Below are 24,079 nucleotides of genomic sequence, written 5' to 3'. Positions count from 1 at the left end.
GGGGGTAAGCGTCATGGCTTTGCTGGCTACAGAAGGAAATGGAGGTTCAGGGAGGGCAAACGGCCACTTGTGACCCACAGGAGGGCCCAGCAGGCATCAGGGACACAAGAACAGTGGAGGCTGGTCATGCCCAAGTGGACTCTTGGGGAAAGACACAGATCATGGAAAATGGCCCAACAAGTTCCTGACTCCAGAGACCTAGCAGCCGTTGGGGAGGCGGGAATGGGATATGGATTTCTGAAGGTACAAGGTAATAAGGAGGCTGAGTCCCCCAGCCTCCATCTGGAAACCCTGGGGAGCCAGCATTGGGCTTGGGGGCACCTGGTGGTACCCCACATCCCCAGCCAGCATGGAGTGGGGTATCATTCTGACTTCGTCTCCCTCCTTTGTCCAAAATGGAGTGGCTTTATTTTTTAATGTTTTTATTGTTTATTTATTATTTTGAGACAGAGTCTCAGTCTGTCGCCCAGGCTGGAGTGCAGCGATGTGATCTTGGCTGACTGCAACCTCCACCTCCTGGGTTCAAGGGGTTTTCCTGCCTCAGCCTCCCATGTAGCTGGGACTACAGGCATCCACCACCACGCCTGGCTAATTTTTGTATTTTTGGTAGAGACGGGTTTCACCGTGTTGGCCAGTCTGATATCGAATTCTTGACCTCAAGTGATCCGCCCGCCTCAGCCTCCCAAACTGCTGGGATTACAGTTATGAGCCACTGCGCTTGGCCCTGTTTTAGTTTTTTAAAACATGGTCTTACTCTGTGGCCCAGGCTAGACAGAGTGCAGTGGTACAATCACAGCTCACTGCAGCCTGGAACTCCTGGGCTCCAGCGATCCTTCTGCCTCAGCCTCCTGAGTAGCTGGGACTACAGGCACGCACCACCACACCTGGCTAACTTTTTATTTTTTGTAGAGGTGCAGTCTTGCTTTGTGCCCAGGCTGGTCTTGATTTCCTAGGCTCAAATGGTCCTTCTGCCTCGGCTTCCCAAAGTGCTGGGATTGCAGGCGTCAGCCACCATGCCTGACCTGGGGTGGCTTTTGCCTCATCTTTCCTCTGTGTCCTCCTTCTCTCCCTGTTTCTGGTGCCCCCATCTTGGTTGAAGCCCTGCGTCCACCCAGACCACCGCAGGAGCCATCCACACAACCCTCCGCCCGCCTCGCCTCTGCCACTCTAACCCGCCGCACTCACGGGATGCCAATCTCGAACAGGTTGTTCTGGATCAGCTGTTTCCCCAGCATGATGATGCTAAGCTGGATGCATAGCTCCATCAGGCAGCCTCCTGGCGCACACTGTGGACAGAGAGCAGCATCAGCCCCGCTACAGGGACACCGGGAGAGGGACCGCAGCCCTGCAAGGAGGCCCACCCTCATGCCATGGGTTGACCTGCATCCTCCAAAAAAAGACACTCAGGTTCTAATCCCCGCCACCTGGGAACGTGGCCTTATTTGCAAAAAGGGTCTTTGCAGATGTAGTCAGGTCAGGGGGTGTTCATGCTGGGGTAGGGTGGGCGCCCATCCGAGGACTGGTGTGCTCAGAAGAAGAGAAGACACGGGCACAGAGGGAAGAGGCCGCGTGAAGATGGAGGCAGAGGGTGGAGTGGACGAGTAAAGGAACCATGAGAACTTCTGTAGTCCCCAGAAGCTGGGAGAGGCAAGGCAGGTCCTCCCCTAGAACCCTTGAAGGGAACACAGCCTGGCTAACACCTGGATGCTGCACTTCCGACCTTCAGAACTGTGAGACTCCATCTCTGTTATTTGAAGCCGCCCAGTCTGTGGGATTGAGTTGCGGCAGCCCCAGGAAACTGGCACACCCCACCTACAGGCTGCTGGGCTTGGGGGCTGCGGCTGGGAGCTGGGAGCACATTGGGAGGGAGTAGGCAGGGGTGGGGCAGGGCCTCAGGGTGCCTCCTTTTTCCCAGTGCCACTGGCCGGTCCCATGCACCAGTCACCATCCACTGCTTCTGTACCACCATGGCAGGCTGAGCGCATGCAGCAGGCAAGCTCCACAGGAGGCGGAAGTCACCCCTAAGGCCTAATGCCCCTGACGCAGTGGGCCTGTGCCACCTTAGGCCAGGGACCCCGCAAGCAGGTGACAGTCAGAAACCTATCTGTGCTGGAAGTTTAACTTGTCCAAGCAAAGGGAACACCAGGGATGCGTGGCGACCCCTGAGGCACAGTAAATTTGTTCTGCATTCCAAATAAAACCTAGTAAATCCCCACATCTGTCTTGGAGAGCCATGCTTTCAGAAAAAGCAGTTACACCATTTGCTTTATTATATGACTTCTCTGACCCAGGACGAGTGTGACAGGGGATGATGATACAAAAAGGAAAGAGCATTTCATAAGTTTGGCACAGATGCCCATTACTGTGGAGGAGGCCCATGTCTTGGGCTGCCCAGGGGCCTGCATTCAGGTAGTTGAACCTCTAGGCTGCACTCCAGACAGCCAGATCACCCTGTACCTGATGTCCACCCTATCCTCAATACCTTGTTCCACACGGTCTTTATCAAGAAGACCCACCCTCTTATTTTCTGATAAGCTAAATTACGCTGTGGGTTGGAAATGCTGAGACCAGAACCACTGATAGGCCCTGAAGCCCCGGCTTGGTTTGATGGAGCCCCTGGTTGTGAAACAGTGGAGCAAGTCCATGGGCCGTGACAGAGGCTGAACCAGGCTGGCACAACCAGACCTTCTGTGGCCAGGATCGCTGGGCAGAAGTGAAATGCCACGAGCATGGTGTTTGAGGGTAAAGAGACAAGCATTTCAATGTCTAGTTAAAAAAAAAAAAAACAAACAAAGGTAGCCAAGTTCTGTTTTGTCCTCATTAATTCATCTTTTTTTTTTTTTTTTTTGAAATGGAGCCTTGCTCTGTCACCCAGGCTGGAGTGTAGTGGCAAAATCTCAGCTCACTGCAACCTCCACCTTCCAGGTTCAAGCGATTCTCATGCCTCAGCCTCTCGAGTAGCTGGGATTACAAGCATACACCACTGCGCCCAGCTAATTTTTTGTGTTTTTAGTAGAGATGGGGTTTCACCATGTTGGCCAGGCTGCTCTCGAACTCCTGACCTCAGGTGATCCAACAGTCTCGGCCTCCCAAAGTGCTGAGATTACAGGCATGAGCCACTGCGCCCAGCCTTCATTCATTCATCTTAACCAGAAGAGAAATATTCAGTCTCACAAAAAAAGAAATGAAAAGAAAAACCAGATGTCCTGTTTTTCTTTCATAAACTCTATAGCGAGTTTACCCTTCTAGGTGATTCTATATGAACACACCAAATAAGATCAAAGCCTGCCCCACCACGTCAGGGGAACAGAAAAGTTCCCAGCAGGAGGGAAAGAAAGCACTGCTCTTTGCTGAACGAATATGCTGCGGCTGCTTCTCCCAAGTGCTTCTCCCAAGCACGGTGTAGACAAATCGTAAGCAAAACACAAGGGGCTATCAGAAACGAATGAAATTTCGGTTACCTCTTCCATCCGGAAGGAACGGAAAATGTACACGTAGTCGCCCGGGCGTCCGACAAACCTGAAACGATGGGGGAGGTCGTTAGAAAGAAGATGAGCCCCTAGCTCAGCTCCGGGAGAGACCCCCAAGTGGGGACTGTGCGGCGTGTGAGTCCTGCAGGCCCAGCCTCAAGGGTATCTACAGGTGGCTCTCCCTGCCTGGTCACATCTGCTAAAAGATGACCACAGTGGTTTTCACTGGTCAAAGGTTGGATTCCTAAACCCAGAGATGGGTCAGAAAAAGGAACTTCTTCAGTGAGAGGCCATGAGACTGAGAGGCAGTGGGAAGGGGGCCCAGCGGGGCATTAAGGCAAAGACCACCGTGGTCTGAAGACTGCAAGCTGCTGCGCTAGCTTCCCTGGGACTCAGGACGTGCCGCTGGCACAGTGATGTCCATGGACAGCTGGCACAGAAGCACTCTGGGGACCTCGGGCAGCTGGGGCAGGTGGTGGCCAAAGGCCACCTTGGGTGGGGATAGACAGCCTCTCAGCCTTCTAGGGGCTGGTGTGGGGTGTGGAGGCTTCCGAGAGCCTGCTCCATCCTGGATGCACTCAGCGAGGACTGGACCCCTTGGCAGGGCCCTGGGGCCCTGGGCCAGGAGGGCGGGCATGGCACTGGTGAATCACATGATGTGGAGGAGGCGGCCTTTTGGGGGGCTCTGAGATGAGACCAGCCAGCCCCTTGCGGGAGTGGCGGTGGAGGCGGGGGCATCATTGTGGGTGGGCCGCAGGCCCCACCACAGCCTGGGACGGCTCCAGAGGGTCCAGGCGGGACAGGTTTCACCCCACCAGGAGCTGTGAAGAGGGCTCAAGTGGCCAGCAGCCGCACTTCCACGCCCTCCTCTCTCCTTGTCCCCACTCTGTGGACTCCTCCCTACCCCTCACTTCCCGGGGTCCCCACTGCCTGGGGTCCTCACTGCCCAGGGCCCTCAATCCCGGGTCCTCACTGCCCCATCCTCACTGCCTGGGGTCCTGACTGCCTGGGCTCCCTGCCGCCCAGGGTCCGGCCGCTCTGGAGCCTCAGCAGGGCCCAGGCTTTCTCCCTGACCCTCATCGGCTGCGGGTGCCACAGTGCCTGCCCTGTCCTGGGCTCCAGGTGCCCCCCGCCTGTGGGGAGGGAGAGCCCTCCCCTGGACTTGGGAGAAGCGAGGTGGGGAAAATGCTGAAGATGTCCCTACCGGCCTTTGAAGAACGCCACGTAAAAGATGGGGGTGTAGGAGTTCACAAACTTCAGCAGGAAAGCCTTGAAGATCAGCCTCTCCTCGAAGCTTTTCTCCGTCTTCGGGACCTCTAGAGGGAGGCGTAGGATGATACTGAGGCTGTGGCTGGGATGGCCCCCAACAGCCTGATCCAGTCTTCAGCTGGCCACTGGCACCATCACTCAGTTGGCTCTCATAGGCGTGCCAGGGCCTGTGATCAGGATCCCCGTTCAGGGCCAGGGAGCTGGGGCCCAGAGAAGTTAAGCAACAAACTCAAGGGTGCACAGCAAGAGGCAGGCGACTCCGGCTTCCTGAGTCCAGGCCATGGGTACCTGAAATGTGGGCACTCACCGATCTTGGTGAGCCACCGGGCTATGCAGCCGTACACCTCATCCAGGAGGATGATGACCACTAGGTTGATGATGACCGCAGTAGCCGTGACTGTGACCCGGATGTTGGACCGCACGGAGGGGGAGGAGTTCATGGCCAAGGCGGCAGCCATGGAGATTCTGTAGATGATGACGCCAAGGACGATGGCAAAAGTCACTGCAATCTGCAGGGGGGGGAAGGGGCGCTCTTGGTTGGGGGCCCACCCAGGACCTTCCTGGGCCTGCCCCATCTACTCCCTCAGCCCAGTTGTCCCCCAACCTTCCTGCTCTTCTGCTTCAAAACAAGGACTGACATTTCTTGAGCACCTGCCAAATGCTAGGCACTTTCTGTGCATTAACTAGAGACAGATGGACGAGGGGCTAGTTTCTGTTCCAAGGAAGAGGACACTGAGGTTCAGAGAGATTACGTAGACAGGCCAGGTCACCCAGCTCAGGAGCTGGGATTTACCAGGCGGTCTACCCAAGCCTGCAGTTCACAAGATCTTTGCGCTACCATCTTCCTGGAACCCAAGCACGGTCCCCAAGCAGAGCCCAGGACACAGTATGGTCACCAGGCCAGTGGCTGGTCCCAGAGCAGACTGACTGCTGGGAGGGGCTTCTCCCCCAACCCATGGTGAGCTCAGGGACATCCTCACATGGTGTGCAGGGCTGAGGTGTGCCTCCCTCACAGCCACCTCCCGGGGACTCCCCTGGTAAAGGAGGCGGGTGCTGCCTGGGATGGGGCAGGGCTTTGGGTCTGGCTGGAGATGCTTTGGGTCCCTTCTCCCAGCCAGCAGCTCCCTTCCAGCTCCCCCACCAGAGCGAGCTCCTCCTCTTGCCAAACCTACCGTGGGACCAGAACATTCCATAAAACTTGGGTTGGCGGTTGCCTGAGAAACCGTGGTGGGAGCTGGCTACAATGACAAGATTGTTCCACACACTGCTGTCTGTCTGTCTGTCTGGGCTCCCTCACCCTGCCCTGCCCTGCCCAGGGGTGTGGATGCCCCATTCTGAGCCCTCATTGAGGATGGATGGACCAAGGGCTGGGTAGGAGAAGCTCACAGCAAAGTCAGGCTCCTCCCCTGGGCGTGAAACCACCCACAGGACACAGGCTCTATCTTGTCACCCTGTGTCCCCGCGTTCCAGGAAATCGCACATTTGCTCCCATGCAACGGTGCAGAGGGCAGGTCCCGTCCCTGCTAGCATGGTCACGGGTAGCTCCCAGGACAGGCCCAGGAGGCCTGGGGCTGCCCTCTGTGTCTCCCAGTTGCAGCGTGGGATGGGTCTGTTTGCCCCAGAGGGAGTCCGCAGCTTTCAGAAACCTAGAAAAGCTCTTATTTCACGTTCTGGGCCATTACCACCGGCTTCTGCAGGCATCTGCCAGTAACACATGGTGACCACACCCTGTCCAGGAAAATGCCTGCAGCCCTCACCACACCCTGACGAAGGAGTAGCCCTGCTGCGAGGCGTGGGGACCACTCCCTGGCCAGTTCCTGGCCAGTTCCGGGGAACGAGGGTTTTCTTTGGAAAACCCCTCAGTCCTGCCAAGAGGCCTACAGGATGTCTGTCCCCGTGCCAGCATGCGGAGGTGCAGGTGGAGCACCGGGCCTGTGGGAGACTCCGCGGGGGAGGCCCTCCACCCCAGCAGGCGTGTCCCCTGCCCTGCCATGGGGCAGTTGGGCCCACAACAGGCACACCCTGCGGCAGGCTCCCTTCCAGTCTCCCTGGTCCATCTCCCCTGCATCTCCAGGACCAGGGGCATGAGGGGGCACATCCTAGGTGCTCAGCCAATGTTTGTTCACTGAATGAAACTCCCAAGTTGAAGACAAAGCCGTGTCCTCTTCAACCCTATGAAGCCCTTGACGGGTTTACCAGGATGTCAAGGCTGGGAAAAGAGCCGGCTACTTCCCTATCCAGTATCCTCTCTGTCTTTCCTCTACCATCCTGCCTTGCTGAGACGGCAGTGCGTGCTCATTCCTCAGCCTCCCTGCAGAGGAGGTGGCCACGTGAACCAGTTCTGACCAATGAGATGCAAGCAGAGGTGTGGCAGGTCTTCTGCGAAAGCACCTTCAGACAGGGGCTGCCACCCCTGGCCCATCTCTTCCCCCGCCCTTCCCCTTCTTCCAGCCTGGAGAGTGGAAGTGATGTTGGAGGTGCAGCAGCCATGTTGTGACCAAGAGGGGACCTGCTCCTAGGACAGGCGAGCAGAAGGTCAGAGAAGCCAGTGACTCTGATGGCATCGTGAGGCCACCAGACCAGCCCTAGACGGCCACCTCCTTCCCGGCCCCTCACTGGCCCTTCTGTGACAATGCTGTTGCTTCTGCAGTGGGAGTGGCTGAACCTCAGGCTAGCCTCTGCTGGGTGAGGGATGGGGAGGCTCCGGCTATCCCCCAGCCCCCTCGCCTGGCGCCTGGCCAGAGGGGACACATCTCCTCAACACGAGGCCAGGTGCCCTCCCACCAAGTCACTGGAGAGCACAACAGCCCCCAGCTCCCACTGAGGGGCTCTCCTTCTCCAGGTAAGGGGGATGAGCAGGCCCCGCCGCTGAGACCACCCTGCTCTGGACTTCTTTATGTCGGCCGGGGTCCCTCTTACTGTGCCTGAGAGCATGAGGGGACACTGGATCTTCCCGCTGCTTCCACGACTCGATCAGGGGGCCCTTGGCCCCTCACCCAACCCAGAAAACAAAGACAGCCCCCTGCCTCTGTCTCTCCAAGTTCCTACAGAATGGCATGGATCTTGGAGCAGGCAGTCCAACTGGCACCGGCTTCTGCAGGCATATGCCAGTGACTATATAGTGACCACGGCCACCGCCTCTGGCTGGTGCCAGAGGAGAGGGTGCAGTCTTCCAGCTTTAGTTGCTGTGTCAGCAGGAGAGGGATGGTACCAGGACTGGCCAGTGGCAAGGACTGAATGAGACACTCCAGTGAGGGCCTCAGTGCACAGCTGCCAACCTGGGTCTCCGAGTACCAGGTCTCTGGGCTTGGTGGCCGCAGGAGGAGCTGCCTTCAAGCTGTCAGACTGGACAAGGGCAGGGTCATTTCTAACATGACCACAGCTGGCTCCGAGCCCTTGCTGGGTGATGGAAACACAGCTAGTATGCGGCCAAGGCCGAATCAACTGGGGGTTGAAATCCCTGGGATTGAAATCCCCTAAAAGCCACAAGATGTTTGCCCATGAGCCACGTCACAGACTTGCGGTCCCCTGAGTAGCACTATCGTGTCCTGTCTGCGTGTTATTTATTTAATAGTTTTCTTTTTAAAAACTTTTTAAAATTTGTTTTTACTTAATTTAATGCTGATGCCTGTATCAGGGCTCAAGTCATGTTTGGTCACAAAATAAACAGTTTTTTTTTGAGACAGGGTCCCGCTGTATCACCCAGGCCAGAATGCAGTGATGCAACCACAGCTCACTGCAGCCTCGACTTCTCAGGCTCCAGCAATCCTCCCACTACAGCCTCCTGAATAGCTGGGACCACAGGCGTGCACCACCACGCCAGCTACTTTCTGTATTTTTGGTTTTGCCATGTGACTCAGGCTGGTCTCAAACTCCTAAGTTCAAGCAATCCTCCTGCTTCAGCCTCCCAAAGTGCTGGGAATACAGGTGTGAGCCACTGCACTCAGCCAATTTAATGGCTTTCTTAAAAAGTCTTCAGTTTCTTCTTAAATGATACCTTTGAATCCCAGGCTTGAATTACTAGATACTTAAAAAATCATGTCTCTCAAAATGAAAGCTGTGTATCAGGGACCACTGAAATCATCTCATGTACCCACTGGCATGTGAAACCCCCACTGGGGGTCACTTTGGAACCCTGGTCCCTTCCCATTTCAGGGGTAGTGGTGAGTCTTCCCCACCTACCCACTGCCCAGAGGAGATGGGGCCGGCGCACCCTGGGACCAATGGTACTGCCATGTGAAAGGCTGAATCAGGTCTTGGAGGACATCAATCACTTCCTTTTTTTTTGTTTGTTTTTGAGACAGAGTCTTGCTCTGTCCCCCGGGCTGGAGTGCAATGGCGTGATCTCTACTCACTGCAACTTCTGCCTCCAAGGTTCAAGCGATTCTCCTGCCTCAGCCTCCTGAGTAGCTGGGACTACAGGCATGAACCACGACACCAGCTAATTTTTGTATTTTTAGCAGAGACGGTGTTTCACCATATTGGCCAGGCTGGTCTCGAACTCCTGACCTCAAGTGATCCGCCCGCCTCGGCCTCCCAAAGTGTTGGGATTACAGGTGTGAACCACCACGCCCGGCTGATGCCAATCACTTCCTTGTGGTTTCCCCTGACTTCCTCTGGCCTTAACCTTCTGGAACTTACCATGAAGATGATGGAGACCAAGTTGGTGAGGTAGGCTGGGAACCGATCTCTCCAGGTCAGCTTCACTTTGTCAGTCTACAACACAAAACGATGCCCGTCACTGGCTGGAACCATCACGATGAGACATGTCTGTGTGTCAGCATGGGGGTGTGTGTGTGTGTGTGCGTGGGCCCAGGGACAACTTGAACAACAGAAGTACTCAGAAAAGCCTTCAAAAATGCCCACAGGTGATGAGCCAGTGCAAACGCATAGGGTTCCAAGAAGTATTTGGGGGTTTATCACCTATGTCACAGGATAACAGGACTAAGAGCCGTTAAATACTGTGATTCCTCTGTGTACAGGGCGTTGTAATGCCAGCTGCCTTTCTAAAGACTGTTGGATCCACGTCTGGGAGAAACTTGGACCTGCAGTCCATGTCTTCAGCTAAAAGTCTCACTTCTAAGCCTAGAAGATGGAAGATGTTTTCCCAGTGCCACCCAGACCATAATAGTTATTTTTCCTTTGTGGAGCAAGTTGAAACAAGCAGCTAGCACTACAAGTTCAAACGTCGTCTGTGGTGACACATGGCCCGAAGGCTCTCAGCACCCAAGGTTGGCTTGGTCTGGAGAAACCCTAGGTAGAAGCTCATCACTAACCCGGGACGTTGCAAATGGAGGTGGATTTTTTCCATGGGAAAATGCATGTATTAGGTCACGGAATGCGGACAGGGGCACGACACCGGAGGCCACTCATTCCAGGGGTGGGTGGCATGCGTGTTAACGAGAAGACCAAGAATCGCTTGCAGGCAATTGTGACAAGCACGTTTCACGAGCTCCAAATCAAGCCAGAGCCCCCCGCCCCCGCCACCGCAGACCCACCACAGCCATGCAGTGCCATCGCAACGCGCCGGGCTTGCTGGGTGCCGAAGGAAGACAGAGAAACATGGATGTGAATGTTAAAAAAAAAAAAAAAAAAACAACAGTTTGTTGAAGAAAAACACAATCGACTTTGATTGCCTGCAAACAGTCAAGACGCGCGTTGCCCGCAAAATAGAAAAGTACCAATTTCACCCCCGCCATGGCTGTCTTAACCCTCTGCTTCCATTTGTTTGTTGACTCCTCTGGGATATGCCGGCGCTTCTGAGGGCGGGTGGGGGGAAAGAGAGCACCGTGTGGTGAAGCGGGAGGTGGGCCGCAGACTGCGGGGCCCAGGGAACCGTCCCCATCTTGGCAGCAGGCTGGCCCCTCCCGGTGCCAGCCGTAAGCTCACTGCCAAGGCTGACTCGGGTTCTGGGCATTTTAAACAGATAGGAGATGGCAGAGACCCACGTTCGGAAAGAACATCTGTAACCAAGGTGGTGGAGACAGGAGAGACTCCAGCAGGCATCCTCCACTGGACCGCGTCAGGCCCCACCTCGCAGACGGCAGCTGGATTCCAGCGGGAGGTAGCGGCCAACACCAGCGTCTTATGACAGCAGGAAGGAAGCCACACCCAGGAGCCCAAGCTCATGTGCCAATTAGGTGGTGGGCCTCTTTTCACAAATGAATTCATAAATGAATTCAGTGCCATAGCTGGAGGGAAATCAAAACCAGAGGGCAGCCGCTGGGAGCCAAATGGAACGGAGGAGGAAATAAAGGGTACGGCCCATCAGAAGCAGACAGGGCCTGGGGGTACCTCTGAGCTCTGCAAAAATAAACCCCTATGCCTCTGTTGCTTTCATGTGATCAGAGAGCCTGGGCTGAAGGCAAGCCACGGGCCACAGAGGCAGACGGACCCTGGGTCCAAGTGGTGGCTTCCTTTCGGCCCCCGTTGCCCAGATTCGCTGTTGTGGCTTGGTTAGGTCCCTTGCCTTAAATGGACATAGTGTGTGCCACAAAGCCCTTTTCTCCCCCTCAGGAAGGAGCGGAATACCCACCCATGCTCATTCTAAGGGGTGCGACCACACAGCTACAGGGTGGGCTATCTTGGGGGCCATACACTGACATTTCCACCCAGGCTTGGGGGCCGGGACGCTGCCCTGAAAACACGCTGGATGCCTGCAGGGCCCTAGAGATGGTGGCATCCAGGCCTTCTGCTTTCCCAGGAGGGAATGAGGGGCAGAGGTCCTGAAGGGTCAGTTCAGAGGGCAGCTGGCACCCGGCGTGCATGTCTGATGAGTTAAGTCAGACAGACAGTCTATTTTAGGGCGATAACTCCTGCTTTTATGGTCGTATTCTGCATACCTTTCAGTCCTGCTCAGATCCTCAAGGGTGTTTAAAAAGACGTACTTCCTGGCTATAGGAGGACCGAGCTGTACCCCAAATTCTCATTGTGTTTGAAGAGCTGGGCCTTGGGAGGAGGCTTTCTAGAGCACCTACTTTACCCTCCAGATGGGATTTTGGCAACTGCAACCCCCGACCACTTTGAACCTGTGGAGCACTGTCCCCTGACACATTGACAAGGACAGACAAACCCAGGGGTTTGTCCTGATCGGTCCCCAAGGCTGAAAATGTAGATATGACACAAGGTTGGGACCTGTGAGAGCTCCCTCGACTGCCCTCATCCCTCAGTGCAGGCATCTCCAGCCTCTGTTAGAGGCTGACAAGGCCAGGAACTCCATGCCTGCTTGTCCCATATCATGTGAAAAACACCATTAAAAAAAACTTTGCTGGGCACCGTGGCTCACGTCTGTAATCCCAGCACTTTGGGAGGCCAAGGCAGGCAGATCTCTTGGGGTCAGGAGTTCGAGACCAGCCTGGGCAACATAGTGAAACACAAAAAATTAGCCGGGCACGGTGGTGCACGCCTGTAGTCCCAGCTACCCGGGAGGTTGAGGCATGAGAATTACTTGAACCCGGGAGGCGGGGGGACCAGTGAGCCGAGATCACGCCATGCACTCCAGCCTGAGCGACAGAGAGAGACTCTGTCTTAACAAACAAACAAATGAACAAACAAACAAACAAAGCTGGCAAGCACCTCTGAAGGTCTTCGAGAATCCTGGCTGCACATACGACTTAATTTGAATGAGACGTTTGGGGAAAAAGAAGAACAATTATTATAAAAAGATGATGACCTCAAAAACATTGCAAAACATGTCTCACCCTCATTCTCACAGTCTGAGTGAAACAAGGAACTGGGGTTCCTTGCTCAGGGGTGCTGGTTTGGCAAAGGCTTCTGTTTCGTTGTTTGACATAGAACAGGAGGGGTGTACTGTGAAAAAACTTTGAAGCCTCAAAGCCACATGGTTCTTGTGGTTGAAATGCTTGCTGAAATTTGAGATCACCCTCAGGATACATCAAGACAGAGATCTAGAGGAGGTTTGATAAACTATAGCCCTTCGGCCAAATCTGGCCCCCTGTCTGTTTTTGCAAATAAAGTTTTATTGGAACACAGTGTGTGGAACACAGGCCCATGTGTTTACCTACTGTCTATGGCTCCTTTTGCTGCTACCATGGCAGAATTGAGCAGCTGCAACACGGGGTTACACTGCCTACAATCTTTGTTATCTGGGCTGATCCCAGGTCTACATTGTTGATGAACACAGTGTTTTATTGCTGGGAAAGTTAACCCGCAGTGGCCACCATACCTCTTTGTTTTTGGACTCTTTCTTCAGAGACTTCTCCAAGACTCTGGCTTCATATTCAGCTCTGGGATGATCCTATGAATGAAACCAAGTCAAGACGGAGGCCTTGTTAATTGTGAGTCTGAGTTTCTCAGCGTCAGCATACTTGGCAAATCAGTCCATGGATTAGCCTCGGGCACCCTTTGGGTCCAGTTCATAGTTGGCTGCTGAGAATATTTCCAATGTAATCCCCCTGTCTGTGGTCTGGATAGTGACCCAGGATTATCCCGCTTGTGGGGAACCCCAGCCCATTGAGAGGGCCACCAAATCTGGCCTCTGTGTCCTCCTAGAGGTGGAGAAACCTGTACCAGGCTGCAGTGAACACCCAGCCATGAACTGGCCCTTAGAACATTCTACGGAGGAGCTGTGGGGGTTGGAAGAGATGCAGTACGTGTCGGCAAGCGCGGGCAGCCTAGAGGTGCCAGGCCTTGGGGAGCTCAGAGCAGGTCAGCGAAGGGTGCTGGAAGGGAAGAATGGGTTAGGAGAGACCGGAGGTGGAGAGAAAGCAGAGACCCCGCCTGCGTGGAGAAACTGCGGGAACTGCATGGTAGAAACAGATTAGGTGCAAGAGAAGGTCCCTCTCCCAGGGAGACAGGCCGTGGGAAGATAGAGGAGCGACAAAAAATTCCAAACCTTGACAGCCTCCTTCAGGGAACCAGAAAAGTAAAAACAAAAACACAAAGATGTCATTATTTAGGTTGTTATTTTAGAAATAGGACCTGTCCACTAAAGACAACTTTCTTTTTTTTTGAGATGGAGTCTTGCTCTATTGCCCAGGCTGGAGTGCAATGGCGTGATCTTGGCTCACTGCAAACTCTGCCTCCTGGGTTCAAGTGATTCTCCTGCCTCAGCCTCCCGAGTAGCTGGAATGACAGGCGCCCACCACCACACCCAGCTAATTTTTTGTATTTTTAGTAGAGACGGGGTTTCACCATGTTAGCCAGGATGGTCTCGATCTCCTGACCTCGTGATCTGCCCTCCTCGGCCTCCCAAAGTGCTGGGGTTACAGGCGTGAGCCACCGCGCCCGGCCCTAAAGACAACTTTCTTCAGAACTAGGATGAAGGTAAAGGATGCAGGTGAGCTGGGATGGGTGGGTGATCCTGGGTTCCTTTAAGGTTCACTGCTGCTTGAGGGTGACTATGGGCTGTGGCCTTTGTAGCTGTGGCCTTTCCCATGGTTTTGGAAATTCTCCAAATTTCCAAATTTCAGTGCTGGACTGAAATGTCTCAGACTCAGCTAAGGCATACATGGGCCACATGATGGGACACAAGTGTCCTGCTTCAGTACCGAAGTCCGGGGTTCAGGCTATATGGAGGGGAGGCCCCGTTCACCTGTAGTTATTACTCCCAAAGGAGGCCCTGACCAGCTGCTGGGGGGTGCGAGTGGCTCACTGCGGGAAATTCATTCAGGCCCCTTGGCACTGTGTGTGCCCAGTGACTTCGGTCGTCACCCCCAAAATCAAGATCCCAAACCATCGGGGTCAGATCAGGGAATGGGACCCCAAGGGGTTGAGCAAAGGGGACTGGACCTCACCGCCAACTTTCCCCAGCCACAGGGACATCACAGAAAGGACATTTGAAATCGACTTCTGAACAAGACAGCGACTGCTTTTTTTTTTTTTTCTATCTGAATCTTTCTAATTGAAACGGCAAGGAAGAGAACACCCAGAGAACCCCGCCATGGACAGGGCTCTGGGCTGTGTCCCGGGTCTGCCCTGCAGAGCTGTGTGCCGTGGACAGGTTGCGTTGATCTCCGCCTAGTCATCTGTGGACAGGATAATGAGACCGGCTGAGGAAGAGGGTGGAGGCTGTTATCTGGGCAGGTAAAGGTGTGGCCCAGTGGCCACAAGCTGGGCAGCCATTTACAGGGCACTGTGTGCTGGGTCAGGTTCTAAGTGCTTTATATCTATTGACCCATTGAGACCCTACAAATGCCATCAAGTGAGGACACTGAGGTACAGAGATGTTAAGCAATCTGACTGGGGTCACACAGCAAGGCTGGTGCCGAATCTGCATGGAACTCTGGCAGCCTGGCCGCAGAGGCCCGTCTTGTACCCTCTGAGCTGCCGTGCCTCTCCCAGAAAACTCTAGTCCCCTTGTCTGTTGACAATATTGTCAGCCCGAAGCTGGCACATTTGGCTGAAGAGTGGCCCATGGGTTCAGTGTGAGAGGGAGCAGATTGTGTGAGAAAATACAACAGAAAAGTTAAGAAAAAGTTTTTAAAGAAAAAAATCCTTCAAAAGAAAAATATCTTTTAAAAGAAATGTCCACATTACAATAAAAATGCATGAAAAGTTTCTCTTTTTAAAAGGAGCATGTGTAGCCTGGGCAACATAGCAAGACCCTGACTCTTACAAAAAATTAAACAATTTGCCAGGCGTGGTCGTGTGTGCCCGTGGCCCCAGCTACTTGGGAGGCTGAAATGGGAGGAGGGCTTGAGCCCGGGAGGTCAACGCTGCAGTGAGTTATGATCATGCTATTGCACTGCAGCTTAGGTGACAGAGGGGGACCCTGTCTCCCAAAAAGTGGGGAGCATGTTTTATAACATTAAATAGTGGTCAGCGTGGTTGCACCTTACAGCGTGTGCATGAGGTCGCCTCTGTTGTGCACCAAGGCTAATTGTGGGGACTGTTACTCCTTTTCATTCCCACTTACCCTGAAGGGAATTCCTGCTGGACTTGGGATCCCTGTGAGTACAGTTCACCCGGCATCCCAGGGGCCACGTAATACTGAATGTCCCTCTCTCTGGAGCATGAAGATGCCAGACACTGGCTTTCTCTCTACGTTAGTCAAGGATCCGTTCCCTCTTGTCAGCCACGCCCGGCTGCAGGCACAGAGCTGGCCCCAGGGAATGCGGGCTTGGCACCCGGGGAGGCAGATGCTCACGGCCACCTTGGGAGACCCATGGACAGTGTCCATTCCCTCTCCACCTCCACGGGTGGTGCCGACAGCCCGGGCATCCCCCAGACGCGATGAGGTCAGTGTGGTGAGCCCTGGCATGCGCCTGAGACCACGTTGGTGGCTGGCGTGTCCACGTGAGCATGGGGATGAGAACACTTCAGCAGACAGGGAATGGTCACTCTGGCCACGGAGGGCGTTCAGAACACCAGGGTGATGAGCGGCGAGGCAGGCGGGGGGCGGGGGGCGGCCTTGCCTCAGCTTGGACCAGGAGCGCTTTCTGACCTTGGGCCTCCGTGTAAGTCCCAAGGAGGTCCTGGGGCAGGGGGAACGTAGGGGAAGGGCGTGACGTGCAAGGCGCCAAACCCACTGACCTCCTCCTCCTCGAAGCCCGTGAGGTCCCAGCGGTAGTTGAGCCGCATCTGTTTCCGCTTCCAGTGCTCCATGAAGGTGGCAGCTGCGGGCAGGGGCAAAACCAGAATCTCCGATGACATAAAGGCATTTTCTTTTTTTTTTTTGAGACAGAGTTTTGCTCTTGTTGCCCAGGCTGGAGTGCAATGGCGCGATCTCGGCCCACTGCAATCTCGCCTCCCGGGTTTAAGCAATTCTCCTGCCTGAGTCCCCTGAGTAGCTGGGATTATAGGCATGAGCCACCACATCCAGTTAATTTTTGTATTTTTAGTAGAGACAGGGTTTCACCATGTTGGCCAGGCTGGTCTCAAGCTCCTGACCTCAGGTGATCCACCTGCCTTGGCCTCCCAAAGTGCTGGGATTACAGACGTGAGCCACCACGCCCAGCCAAGGCATTCTTTTCTTTTTTATTGGTGTTTGGTGAGCGAGGGTGATGTACTGGGCTGAGAACTTTATCTGAATTCATGTGTTCAGCCCTCCCACCAATCCTGTGGGGCAGGAACCGTCATTCTCCCTTTTTACAGATGAGGAAACTGAGGCAAGGGACACTCAAGTCCCAACCGAGGTTACCCAGCTAGTCAGTGAGGGATGGGCAGCCTGGTCCCAGAGCCCGTGTCTCAACCATCCTGCCCCATTGCTCTTGGGGAACCCGCTTTGGAGGTCAGGAGGAACGAGGGGTGAGCCCAGGCCACTCACTCACTCGGGCTTCAAACCACCCCAGGAGTCTGCCTGCTGAACTGCACTGGCAGCTGCTGCATTCGGCTTCATATTCCCAACAGACAAAGCATGGTTCAAATGCCGCCTCCTCCAGGAGGCCACTGATCATCCCCCTCAGTGTGAGAAAAACCCAGCTCCTCTCGGGACCTTCCTCAGCCTGCGTCTGTCTTGCCCACGGTGTCAGTGCTGCCTTCCATCAGGATCCCCGTCCCATGACTTGTGTGTGGGGCAGGGATGGGGTCTCGTTCCCCTGGGTCCCCAGTTCCCAGAGGTGCCTGGGACAGACAGGTGCTCGAGTAGGCACTGCATGACTGACTTTTGCGAGCACACAGCTTGCAAAAGGAGATGCCCCTGGCCGAAGTGTTTATCCTGATCGCTCCTCTCGGCAAAAGAAAGTCTGCAGAGGCTGAGGGGCAGAGTAACAGGAAGGCCACAGAGTTCCGCAGAGCTCACGATTCTCGAGCTGTTCCACGCCAGGCACTGTTGGGAGCTGGTCGATCTACAGACCTCTCCAGGACAGGGTCCTTGCATTTGTCTGAAGATGCTTAGTACAAATTTTCGGGCAATACTACCGGAGTTCAATACCAGCCACTGAGCTCTGTGACCTTTGGCAAGTTATTTAGCCTCTCTGTGCCTCTGTTTCCTCATCCGTAAAATGGTGCCTTCTAATAATCAGACTTGGAGTATCAGTGAGGAAGCATCAGTGTTATTGAAGCCTCACAGTGATCATAGGAGGTAGGCACTATTCCCATCCTCTCCATTTTACAGAGGGGGAAACTGAGGCTCAGAGGGATCAAATGGCTTATCCGAGAAGCAGCAGCACTGATGTGCAAGTAAAATGGGCTGTGTGACGGCGAACGTGCAGAGTGAATTCACAAACATGGCCCTTAACTGAAGGCGACGTGTGGCAGGAAAGAACGGAAGTCGTGGGTGTGAACCTGTTTCAGAGGACGTGAGTCTATGCATAACACACCCCATTCCCATTAAGGCGAGGTGTGAATGGGGCTTCCGAGCATGCACCGGTTTGTCTAGGATGGCAACTCTATCAACTGGCCCAGCCTGGAAATAGGACCCCCCTACCCAGGTCTTTCACAGCGGGGTAATGTAATCCTGGGACTTGCTCGCACAGGCAATGGAAAAGCTGAGAAGCCACATGGGGGATGGTGGGACCACCCAGAGATGACCCACAGCAGGAGGTGGCATCCGTTTCAGGATGGCAGGACAGTAGGATGTGCTCAGCGCCCATGCTGGAGCCAGAAATTGGAGCTGCCCAGAAGAAGCTGGGATCACGGAGGAAGCGCTTCCCAGGAGGAAGTCAGAGCCCAGAGAAGATGCAGTCATTGCTGGGGATGTCCCAGGAAATGGAGGGAGATGGGGAGCAATATCTCGGCTGCTCCCTCACTCCCGCCTTCTGATTTCCCAAAAGGACTTCCCACTGGCTGAACCTACTAGGAAGAGGGAGAGCTAGGGAGCCTGGGGAACGTGGCTTCCCAAGATGCAGAGCTGAGCAGGCGAGGAAACGGCTATCGCTGAAACACCTGCCGGAAACCCAGCCACTCAGCAGACACGCACTGAGTGCCATGGCTGCGGCAGGTGAGGGGGGCCACGGGGGCCCAGGAGGAGGCCCCCAACCCCCGGGGGCCCCTGACCCTCAGGAGGCAGACGGTGGGAGTGGCCTGTCTGCGGTGGGCACCCTCCCCAGGAGGCAATGCGGGGAGGTCTCTGCCTCTTTGAAGATGTCCTTTGGCCCCTGCAGCTGCTGTGGAGCGGTGGAGGAGGACAGCCGTTTCCCGGTCTCTGCCTGGTCTGCAAGGCCCCCAGCCGCTCCTCCACTGGGCTGTGAAAGCTGCCTCTCTCTGTCCTCCTTTGCCCACCCAGGGTAACAACGCCCTTTTACGATGCTTTTTTGGGGCTGAGCACTGCCCAGGAGGGCTGGCTCCACGCACACCTGCAGAGTTGGCCTGTTTACCTGCCACGAAGGTTAGTACTGAGTGTCAACTTGATGGGATGGAGGGATGCAAAGTATTGTTTCTGGGTGTGTCTGTGAGGGTGTTGCTAGAGGAGATTAACGTTTGAGTCAGTGTAGGGGGGAGAGGCAGACCCACCCTTAACCTGGGTAGGCACCATCCCCTCTGCTGCCAGCACGGCTAGAAAAAGCAGGCAGGAGAACGTGGAATCGCAGACTCGCTCAGTCTTCCAGCCTTCATCTTTCTCCTGTGCTGGATGCTTCCTGCCCTGGAACATCAGACTCTGAGTTCTTCAGCTTTTGGACTCTTGGACTTACAACAGCGGTTTGTCAGGGGCTCTCAGGCCTTTGGCCACAGACCGAAGGCTGCACTGCCGGCTTTCCTACTTTCGAGGGTTTGGGACTCAGACTGATCCACTGCTGGCTTCCCTTCTCCTCTACTTGCAGACGGCCTATTGTGAGGCTTGACCTTGTGATCGTGTGAGTCGTCGATTCTCCTGAATCAACTCCCTTTCATGCGTACAATATCCTGTTAGTTCTGTCCTTCCAGAGAACCGTGACTCATGCACCTTCCCTGTCCCGGCCTCCCCAGCTCCTCCTCTTTCCCGGACTTGGCCTCCGTTATGACACTCACCCCACTGCCGCCCCGGCTCGCCCTCTCTGCACTCGCCAGCTTGCAGCGTATCAACAGTCACCAGTTAATGAGGACGTATCCGTGCACTCACATTTTACAGACATCAGTTAATCTCATCTTCATAATGACCACAGGCAGGCAGGATGATTCCCATTCACAGACTGACAAAGTGGAAACCATTTACAAAACTGAGATTCAGAGTGCTGTGTCCAGGGTCAGCTGCAGGGGAGCAGCAGCCATTGCATTTGAACCTCATTCTCTCGGACTCGAGTCTTCGGAACCACGATACTGGAGCAACTCTCTGTGCAGATATTTAACTTTCCTTAAGGAAACAATAGCTGTAGTTGCCACAAGTCTGATTATTAAAGTGTACCATCTATGGATGAGGAAATGGGGGCACAGAGAGGTTAACCAACTTGCCTAAGGTCACAGAGCTTGGTAGCTGGTATTGAACCCTGGTATTCTTTTTTTTTTTTTGAGATGGAGTCTCTCTCTGTCGCTCAGGCTGGAGTGCAGTGGTGTGATCTCAGCTCACTGCAACTTCCGCCTCCTGAGTTCAAGTACTTCTCCTGCCTCAGCCTCCCAAGTAGCTGGGACTACAGGTGCATGCTACCACGCCTGGCTAATTTTTGTATTTTTAGTAGAGACAAGGTTTCACCATGTTGGCCAGGCTGATCTTGAACTCCTGGCCTCAAATGATCTGCCTGCCTTGGCCTCCCAAAGTGCTGGGATTACAGTTGTGAGCCACTGCACCTGGTATTGAACCATGGTATTCTTGCTCTAAAATTTGTACTGTGTCTTCAGACAGAAGCAAAGGCCCTGTCCTGGAGGTGTCTTGTCTGTAGATTGACCAGGACCCAGACTGGAGCCTAGAATGTAACCTGGTGGCTGGGGGTGGGGTGGAGGGTGGAGATGATACAAAGACGTGGCTTGTTTGGCTCAGACACGTTTAAAAAATATAGACATTTGACATAAAAATTATGCCTTTCCTGCTTCTCCTTTAAAAGCCAGAAGCATTGGCAGCAGCAGGCTGTGGCTGAGCAATGATCATTCCTTTGTCAAAACTTGGGTATGCCTTTCCACTTGGCCACAGACCCCACCATGCCCTATTGTCTGACTTTTGTGGGCACTGAGTGTCGGGGTGAAGCTGTAGAGTCTAGGCTTCGCCAGCAGGAAAGGAGATGCGAAGAGTTGTGCTGCACCTGGTGGCCAGTCCTCAAAGCTGGTATTGTGAGCAGTATGAAGAACCACCTTCTAGAGGGGTGAGCGAAGGCAGCAGGGACCCTGAGCACCATCTTCTGCAAGCAATTCTCCTGCTCCCGAGTCCTCCCTCCTCACCCACACGAGTTCCGATTCCTGCCCTCTGAGGCCCCCAATCCTGGTCCTCCTTGCCAATGTGCCAACCACCTCATACAAATGTTGTATACTACCCAGCTGCCGCCAGGCACTGGGCACAGTGCTTTCCCACGCCTGATCCCCTCGGATCCTGTCCCAGCCCCCTCCACGCAGGGATGACGCACTCCATTTTATAGACACATAGATGAGGTTCTGAGACGTCAGGGGACTCATCAAGCAAGGGCAGAAACCTGGACCCAGGCCTTCTGATGCCTAGATCAACTGGTATCAGGGACGGGGCTTCCCACCCACGAGTGTACAATGAAGAAACGGCCTTGAGTGCGGCAGCCTTACAAGGTGGTCAAAGGGACAAGCCCATCCCCCTGAAATCTGGAGCCCAGGAGTCACCACAGCACACAGCACAGAGGGTGGCAGCGAGCGAGAAGCCAGGCCGGACGGGAGCAGGTGGTTGGGCTATGGTCCCTTCCCACATTGATTTTCACAGCACAGAGACACACAAACTCCTCACAGAGGCGTCCAAACTCCACCACAGAGGCAGCAGGTGAGCGAAAGACTCTGGGTCTACGTGGGATCTCATCGGGATGAGCGTGGGCAGCTGACCACACTGCTGCCAACCTCAGTCTCTGAGAAATGGGCTTGTTACTAGTGCCTGCCTGAGAGGGTCTATCATAGTGTCCCTGACTTCATCCACAAGCGGTGCTCAGGGTGGGGCCCGCGTCTCTGTAAGGGTTTGACAGAGGACCGCTCTTACAGCCCAGCTTGGTCGCGGGGATCTCCATGTGTCCCTTTGAGAGGCGCAGCACAGGACAGAAGCTACATTTTGTATCACCCCATTTGTATAAAATAGTCAGAATATTTATAGGTAAATCCACAGAGACATAAAGCAGATTGGTAGTTGCCAGGGGCTGGGGTTGGGGGAAAGGGGGACCGATTACTTCATGGGGACAGGGTTTCCCTTTGAGGTCATCAAAATGTTCTGGAATTAGATAGAGGTGTGGATGCATAACACATGCTAAATGCCACTGAACTGTGCACCTAAAATGGTTAATTTTATGTTATGTGAATTTCACTGCAGTTTACAAAAAGCGAATGATAGAACGATGGGCGTAGATTCTCCTTATGTGTTAATGTGCGCCTGCCACATCTTGGAGGAACCACAGGAGAATGGGCCGGAGGGACACACATATGTGTGGTTACCTATGGCAGGGGGAAATCTGTTCATTTCCTCCAGGATTTCTCAGTGTGGGTGTGGGAATCTGGAGTGTTCCTGAATCTCCCCAGGGAGCTTGTTAAAATGCAGTTGTCTGACCTCAGAGTCACCCAGGGTCCCCGGAATCTGCATTCGGAACAAGCTCCATAGGCTGCGCTCAAGCCAGCAGGCATCTGGAAGTACCGACCCCTCCGTCTTTCTGCCATCCTTCTCCAACCGTCCCTCCATCCATTAGGTTAGCTGCCTCTCCTCCCAGGCTGCATCCCACCCCGCCTCGACCTGTCCCAATGTCTCTACTACGCAGGCCTCACTCCAGTTTCCCTAATTCCACGGCCCCTCCTGGACCGGCTGGCGGACACCCTTCCTGAGCTCTCTCTCCCCTGAGATGCTGTTGCCCAAACCAGGGCACATCTCAGGCGCTTCAACTGATGCTCTCTTGGTTCCCCTGAGCGAGCTGCAACCTGCTCTGCAGCCGCCCGGTGGACAGCCCCATCTCCCCAGTGAGATCCATGCTTCTCACGGGCAGGGGTCATGTCTTTCTTCCAGGCCTCTGCCCTCCACCCCCGAGCCCACCAGCTCTGGGAGGCAGGCAGGGCATGGTCACACATGACCACGGAGCAGGGATGCATCCTGCCAAACTGTGCATGTGGGGTCCCTATCCAGTCCCCTCCTTGAAATATGACCCCCTGCTCTGGCCTGACTTGCATCCCTCTAAATTCACATGGAAGCCCTAACCCCCCAGGTGATGGTATTTGAAGATGGGGCCTTTGGGGGCTGACTGGGTTTAGCTGAGGTCATGAGGGTGGGACCCTCATGATGGGATTCCTGCCCTTGGAAGAAGAGACAGCAGAGAACGGGCTTCCTGTCTCTGCCTTTGCCACCTGAGAACACAGGGAGAAGGTGGCTGTCTGAAAGCCAAGGCATGGGCCAAATCAGCTGGCACTTTGATCTTGGACTTCTCCATGCTCAGAACTGTGGGAAATACGTGCCTGTTTTTGCAGGCACCTGTCTGTGGTATTTGGTTATGGCAGCTGGAGCTGACTAAGACACCCACCCCCTGGGAATAGAAACCACCCTTCGCTAACCTCCAGTTCCCGAAAAGTGCAATGTTGCTTAGCGCAGACTCCATTTCCACGAACTGGTGGTCAGAGAGGGGTCTCCTGGGGAGTGGCGGGGCAGGGGCAGAGCTCTGGTCCTGCACGTGAGTGCAGAGATGGGCGGGGCACAAAGGCCTCCAGCCTTCCCTTTCGATCTGAGTCACCAGGCAGCCTACCTGTTTATCCCTGGAACAAGTTTGGTTCCCACAGACAGATGATCACAGTGCATCCCCTTCGTCCCCACCTAGCTGGGAGTGACTCAGCTGGGTGACTTGTCAACTCCATGTGAAATCTCAGGCCCAGGCCCTGGAAAGGCTTACAGTTCCACCTCTGACATTTCATTAAAGTTGGGACCATCTTTCTCGGGCTTTTTGCAGCCAGGCTCAAATCAGATAAACTCCTTTGTTCTTCGTGGAACTGACAAGCAGTTAAAACCCCATTATTATGCTATAATTTCAGAAAATGGATCCAAGTGAATAGCTAAATAGGGCTCAACGTTACTTAATGAGACATCTTATTTGAGGCTTTCAAATGTCAGAAATCCCAGACAGCAGCAAGCTGAAGGCTCTGGGACCGACATGTCAGCTCCAGGAAAGCTGGACCCCACAGTGCAGTGGAAGCAAAGATTAAAACAGCAGGCTGGAGGTGATTCATCCGCCATGAATACAGAGCCCCACACCCCGGCAGGCGGGTGGCCACGACCAGGCTCCTGACTGCCAGGCAGTCACAGGTTTACGTCTCTTTGCCATTGTAGGAGCAGAAATGTGAACAGCTGGAGGCAGGAAAAGAAAGAACACAAGGGGAGAAGAAACACCAGAGGGAAAATAATC

General features: G+C 54.4%; 1 protein-coding gene across 12 annotated transcripts in view; it reads right to left on the bottom strand.

Moving 5' to 3' along the window:
- Positions 1-24,079, bottom strand: part of ANO1 (anoctamin 1) — a 218,213-nt gene that overhangs the window by 22,061 nt on the left and 172,073 nt on the right. For 6 of the 12 annotated variants that reach the window (XM_017948165.3, XM_017948164.3, XM_009185432.4 and 3 more), the window contains 9 exons: positions 16,233-16,315; positions 13,594-13,605; positions 12,925-12,996; positions 10,421-10,498; positions 9,381-9,455; positions 5,047-5,248; positions 4,675-4,786; positions 3,462-3,519; positions 1,186-1,286 (listed from right to left, as the gene is read on the bottom strand). In XM_017948165.3, the coding sequence (XP_017803654.1) occupies positions 1,186-1,286; positions 3,462-3,519; positions 4,675-4,786; positions 5,047-5,248; positions 9,381-9,455; positions 10,421-10,498; positions 12,925-12,996; positions 13,594-13,605; positions 16,233-16,315 (793 nt within the window). The remainder of the gene's footprint in view (positions 1-1,185; positions 1,287-3,461; positions 3,520-4,674; positions 4,787-5,046; positions 5,249-9,380; positions 9,456-10,420; positions 10,499-12,924; positions 12,997-13,593; positions 13,606-16,232; positions 16,316-24,079) is intronic. The other 6 variants (XM_017948166.3, XM_031653790.1, XM_017948167.3 and 3 more) reach the window with 3 other exon arrangements.

Source organism: Papio anubis, chromosome 12 (assembly GCF_008728515.1).
Source record: "Papio anubis isolate 15944 chromosome 12, Panubis1.0, whole genome shotgun sequence".
In the NCBI taxonomy this organism is placed as follows: domain Eukaryota; kingdom Metazoa; phylum Chordata; class Mammalia; order Primates; family Cercopithecidae; genus Papio; species Papio anubis.
Note: the sequence above shows the minus strand (reverse complement) of the source record. Positions and strands in the feature narration are given on the sequence as shown.